Source organism: Mauremys reevesii, linkage group 24, assembly GCF_016161935.1.
Source record: "Mauremys reevesii isolate NIE-2019 linkage group 24, ASM1616193v1, whole genome shotgun sequence".
Classification (NCBI taxonomy): Eukaryota; Metazoa; Chordata; order Testudines; family Geoemydidae; genus Mauremys; species Mauremys reevesii.
The window spans coordinates 5,551,712-5,557,711 of record NC_052646.1 but is presented as its reverse complement, the minus strand read 5'-3'; the positions used below and the strand labels follow the sequence as shown (position 1 = coordinate 5,557,711).

Below are 6,000 nucleotides of genomic sequence, written 5' to 3'. Positions count from 1 at the left end.
TCATAGGAGGGTCGATACCAGCCAGGAGTGGAAGGTTGGAGATTGGTGTTGTCCGTGTCCCACCTGGAAAGTGTTGGTTATGGAGTCCAACTTGCCACAATGATGACTGGAGCTCCAAGCTGCCGCACTGCATTCGGCAGGTGCAATATTTAGCACTTGGGTAGATATCCATGAGGTTGGAGCACCAGCACTGCACGAGTGGCCGGCAAGCTGAGGAGAGGTACGACTCTTGACTGGATTTTAATTCGTGTCTTCTCGATGTGTTGGCAAAAGGACCCAGAGCAGTCAAGCTTTATCCGCAGATATGTAGGGGTACGGTTCAAAAATGATTGGTGGATAGGCGAAGGGGCCCGCAAAATAACAAACCCATCTTCCCAGCGTCCCTCCGGGCATCACCCTGAATCCGTTCCTAATTAGGCAGTTTTGCAGACTTCCCATAGCAGCGACATCTCTGCAGATGATCTCAGAGAGAGATTTGACACGGGGGCAAGCACTAACCACCGGAACGCATCGAGTTCACATGAACGTGTGTCAGGGCTCATCTCCCTTTTCAAACAAACAAACAATTAAAGCCATCAAAGGCAAAGGGGTGGAGACGTCTCCAACATAAAAGCTGCTCAGTGGAAACTTTTTTCCCCCACTGGTTGGTTTCTAGGGAGAAGAGCAGCCTCGTGGTACCGCAGGACAGCTGATTCCAGCGTTCTCCATTTCCCCCGTACTTGCTGAGCGGGAAGCATGGCTTTAAAGAATGTAAGTAGATTTCATCGTGTTCATTCTCTTATCCCTGCCCATCAGATTCCGGCAGGCACACGGGAGGCCATGCCGCATAGACAATACATTTCTGCCTTTGGTTATGTTAAATCGAAAGATTGCATGGATGCTCCCCGTGGAATTATTACTAGGTGCATTATGGGAGTACCCAGGAGCACCATGCATGGCCCAGGACTCTGTTGTGCTAGGTGGTATATACAGACAAACCCCCAAGTTCTGCAGATAGGGTGACCAGACAGCAAGTGTGAAAAATCAGGACGGGGGTGGGGGGTAATAGGCGACTATGTAAGACAAAGGCCCAAATATCGGGACTGTCCCTATAAAATCGGGACATCTGGTCACCCTGTCTGCAGAGCAATTTGTTCAGACTTTGGGCCAGAACCTCAGTGGGTATAAATGACCACAGCTGAAATGGCTTCAGTGGCCATCCCCCAGTGTACGCCAGCGGAGGATCAACCCCATTCTGCCTGTATGCCCATCCCATCCTGCGCAGTCTGTACGGACCCCTGGACACATCTCCATGGAGACTGGCCAACAAGCTGCTATCTGTGCTGCTCATTATTCGCGCACACACACTCTCACACACAGTGTCACAAGGGCAATTTTTGCCCTCATTTATGCTTGGGGATGGGTGTAAGTGAGGACAAAATGTAGCCGCGCTGCGTCTCCCGGTTGGGTGTTGTCGGAAACAACAGACACGTCGCTGGGAAGCTTTTCAGAAGGTGTCAGCAACTCTTCAGTGCCCGTCACGACTATGCCGTAAGGAGCATGGTAAGGTTAGAGCAGGATGCCAGGCATCAGGATTCCCGGGTTCTGTACCTGCCTGCCACTGACCTGCTGTCATTTTCCATGCCGGCTTTATAGCAGTAGGTAACAGTCCTAAGGCTAGGTGTGGTCTGTGTGCAGTCCCCTTTTGTAGTGCTCTGAGAACTTTGCAGAGGAAGATACTCCATGGCTGTGTTTTGTGTATTCCCCCGCTCTCCCCCCCCCCCGCCCTGAATCTGTTAGGAAAGAAAGCTCAGTAGTAGCCGTAATGACAACATGTGCTTATAATAGGCACCAGCTCAGTCACACAAATGTGGGGCCGTTGCATTCATAGATGATAAAGCCCAAAGGAACTGCTGTAATGGAGTCAGACTTCCCGCCCGCCATAGGCCCTGGGGCTTTCTATAGCGCTGCACAAGTCTGGACGAAGGCTGCAGTATGGTTTTAACCTCCCCCCCTACCACATAAAGTGCCCTACTGACTCATGCGGTTGTGGCGAGGTTTAAAGGGCCGGTGTTACTGACGGGTTTGAAAAAAGAGCAGTTATCACATCGCTTTTAACCTGTAGAGTTGCAAGCGTGGGTCCTGAGCCTTGACTCCTTTGAGGAGCGCCATGAAAAGCAAGGGGATTAGTCATGGGAGTGGAGTTATGTGGGCAGGATCGGGCCCTAGATAAGGAGCTAGCTCTGGAGCAGAGAGTGCACGATTTGACCGCAAAGACTGGGGCAGATCTCCTGGTTTCACGTTTTCTGTTTCTGTCTCTACTTGGGATGGGGGGAGGAGAAAACCCCTTTTGTTTTAATGGGAAGAATCAGTGTGTGACCAGGAGCGTCTCACTGCCACGTGGAACGGGCATAGAGAACTGCAGGTGCGTTACAGGAATCTCCTGAGTCTGGCATGTACGTTTTGTTCACCAGAGAATGTCTCAAATGAAAGCCGGTCTCACGCAGGTCACCCGTGTCGTTGTGAAACGTGCGAGGGGAGAGGTCACATCTCTATACCGCAAAACCTGTTTGCATCGTCTGTGTCTGGGGCGGGTGGGCGAAAACCAGGTTGAGATCTTCATCCCACCACCTATGTCCGTGTAACCGGAGTGTGGTCTGGTTCACGACGGGTCACCTGCCACCAGTCTGAACTGAATGCAGAAGAACGACTGTGAGAATTTCAGGAAGAGGGAAAACAGCAGGGGTGGGTGTGGTGGGGGAGGAGAACTTGAGGTGCACTTCAAAGGTTTGCGCTGCTGTGTTTGTGTGTGGGAGGGAGAAGCCCCCCAGCGCCCTTCACTGAGGAAGAAAATGGACAGCGAGTGGCCTTTGTGCAAAGCCGGTCTCAGCAGGCCTGGCTGAGAACGCTGGGCGAGAGAAACATCTTTAGACGGGGGGGGTTAAGCTATTTGTTAAGGTTAGGCTCTGGGAAGCACGTTGTGATTGCACTGCGTCACTCTTTGTTCCTTTGGGCACAGCACGCCTGGATAGTCCGCGTGGCCCCTGGCTCAGGGGCTGGACACGACAGGGAACGCTCGGAGGGCACCGGGGTTGGCATGAGCCTTTTGCTAAACTGTAGCGGGAGCAGGGCCTGCGGTGGCCTGGAGGATGCGGCGTTTAGGGGGCTGATGCACTGCAGGCCTGGATAAGACGGCTTCACCGAAGGGCAGCTGGGGATGAGGCTCCGCGCAGCCCTGGCTGCAAACAACAAAAAGAGCAAAAAATCTTGCGGCGAAGCAGGAGTTTGAGCAGGCTGAGGCGGCGGCTGCGATTTTTATCGCCTCACCCTAATGATCTGAGGTACTAAGCCAGTGGGAGCCTTTCCTGATTAAGGGCTCAACGGGAGCAGCGAGGAGACAGGAATGGGAAGAACGCAGGCAGCAGAGAGGAAACCCGTGCAAAGAATGTCTTCACCAATGGGTGTAATCCTGGGGCAGCTGCTGGAGTGGGTGGAACGTGCAGGCCTGGCTCTGTACCTACAAAGGAGTCCGTCGTAGAGACTCAGACAAGGAAGAGGTTTAAAACCAAAACACGACCACAAATATTAACATAGTGTTTCCTCCAAGATCTTGCTGCCTGTCCATTCAGTTAAATGGCATTTATAGGGCAGGTGGGTTGGTCCTAGAGACGTAGGCAGGAGGCAGAGATCAAAAAAGAGCTGCACCACAGCTATCAACACAGCATTTCCTCCAGGATCTAACTGCCGATACATTCCGTTAACTAGAACTTGTTAACGACTGCCTGCAACTTCCCAATAATGTTACGTTGTATTAGGTGGGTGGGGAGGGAGACTACGGGGCTTTGAAAGGGAGGACAATGGCTTTGTGTTTGATGCACTAGAAGCCAGCAAAGGGTTTCCAGGCTGGCAGGGTGACTTTAAGGGCTGTGCTTAGCAGGTGCCATCATGCGGTTGGGTAGCTGCCGTTCAGGCCTGAAGGCAACGACACGGACGTGCTTCTGTAAAGATGCTCGCCAGCAAGCCAGACTCACGCGAGTCCCATTTTCCTCCTCCTCTCTAGGACAGCACCTTGGGGCGCATCGCTAGTATCCCTCTGTTCAACTCGGCTTATCAGATCGCTGTGTTCACCTACACGGACATAAAAGGTACCCACCCCGTGGTGGGTTTCTTCTGTGGCATGGCAGAGCGCAGCGTGAGCACCGTGGTGGGGGTGGCTGTGATGGCAGCCACTCCCGTCGTGCAGAGGCTGGAGGTGCCAAGTGAGTATGACTGGCGGGGTGGGGAGGGGGCGAGGCTTTCTGTGTGACGTTGCTAGGACTGGTCAGACTGGCCACGGCACGGGAATGGCCCTTTCTTTGCCCTACCTTAATATTTCCACTTCTGGAGTGAAGGCAGAATGGCACCAAAGCATTGATGCAAGAGTCCAGCCACCATTCCCAACCTGCTCTACAAAGGAAGTCTACGCTCCACTCGGCATCCAAACCCATCCCCCTCACCGGGCTTGGCCTTCTGTCGCAAACCAAACAGCAGCAAGATAGCCAAGTTCAGCTCAAATCTTCTCCCCAGGCTTGGTGGCTCCTAAGGTTCCTCCCACAGGACTACTCAGCCCACACCCTAGATCCTCTCTCCCCAGAAAGCCACTCCCAGCTCCCTTCTGTCCAAGTAGGGTAATGAGCGACCTGCACCAGCAACTCAGCAAATGCCCTTAACACTTTCATAACAGACTAGAACCCTGCTACCAAGGTGACGTGCTTCAGGTCAACCCAGCTACCCTGATCCCATGCCCCTTTTGTGTTCACTTCCTGCAAATACTGTCCAGGATGAGCTTTTAGTGGCAGGAATATTTATGGAATCAGCAAATTTTAAGTGAATGTTCGGATGCGACGTGCCTCCATTCTCCTTTTAGGTGGGGCTCCCTGGCCTGATTACAGCTCCCATGATGCACCACGGCATCCCTTCTTGGGCGAGGAGAGGCAGTGCTTCATAGGAGATGAAGTCCAACAGGGGAGCCCGTCTCTTATAGGAGAATGGAAGCTTGGAGCACCAGGACTACAACTCCCATGGGATCCCCTTGCAGCAGGGCCGGTGCAACCATTTAGGCGACCTAGGCAGTCGCCTAGGGTGCTGGGATTTGGGGGGCGCCATTTTCTTCGGCAGCAACCGCGGCGGCCGGATCTTCGGCTGCCCCAGTCGCCTCCGGCATTTAGACAGAGGGAGCTGGGGCAGGGAAGCATGGGGACGGGCGCCTGCAGCAAGTAAGGGGGGGGGGGGCGGGCGGCATGCAGGGGAACTCCCCGCCCCAGCTCACCCCTTCCCTGCCTCGTACCCGTGAACGCCGTGGCTGCTTCACTTCTCCTGCCTCCCAGGCTTGCGGCGCCTAAGCTGATTGGCGCCGCAAGCCTGGGAGGCAGGAGAAGTGAAGCAGTGACGGTGTGCTCAGGGTGCTCGTGCACGGGGCAGGGATGAGCTGGGGCAGGGAGGGGTGCCTCAGGGTGGAGCTGCCGCAAGGGGGGCACCTCAGGGCAGAGGGGGGGAGCTGCCACGGGGGGGGGCTCAGGGTGGGGGCGCAAGGCGCACTGGCCCTGCCTTGCAACATTTCAGCACTGGCCCTGCCTTGCAGCATTTCAGAACTGCAATATTTTGGCTTGGGGGCGTTTGGTTTTTTGGCAGAGAATTGAAGTTTCTGCCAGAGGGAAACAATTTTTGTGAAAAATGTAGTTTACTCAGTAACTCAAGGTTCCATTGAAAACCAGGCTTGAAAGAAAGTTTTCAACAGCCCTAACTTGCAACTCGAACCCAGATTTGGATCCAGATTTCACAGACGTCCCCAACCCGTCCCCTGTAGGCTGGCACCCTACTGAGTCCGAGATCTGCGTGCTCATTTATGGCTTTCTCTTGCCCAGTAGCTGCAGTTAATAGCTACACACTGAGAGGCGTGGCCGAGCTGGAGGCGAGATTCCCCATTCTGGATCAGTCAGCGGACGAGGTAAAAGGCCCGTGGCTCGGGCGGGGTTATGCTTT

General features: G+C 54.1%; 1 protein-coding gene across 1 annotated transcript in view; it reads left to right on the top strand.

Annotated features, from left to right (window-relative positions):
• Positions 1–664: 664 nt before the first annotated feature.
• The window catches only part of LOC120390624 (perilipin-2-like), a 42,439-nt gene continuing 37,103 nt past the window's right edge, over positions 665–6,000 (top strand). The window contains exons 1-3 of the mRNA XM_039513368.1: positions 665–750; positions 4,040–4,238; positions 5,883–5,965. Of these exons, the coding sequence (XP_039369302.1) occupies positions 736–750; positions 4,040–4,238; positions 5,883–5,965 (297 nt within the window). The 5' untranslated portion in view covers positions 665–735. The remainder of the gene's footprint in view (positions 751–4,039; positions 4,239–5,882; positions 5,966–6,000) is intronic.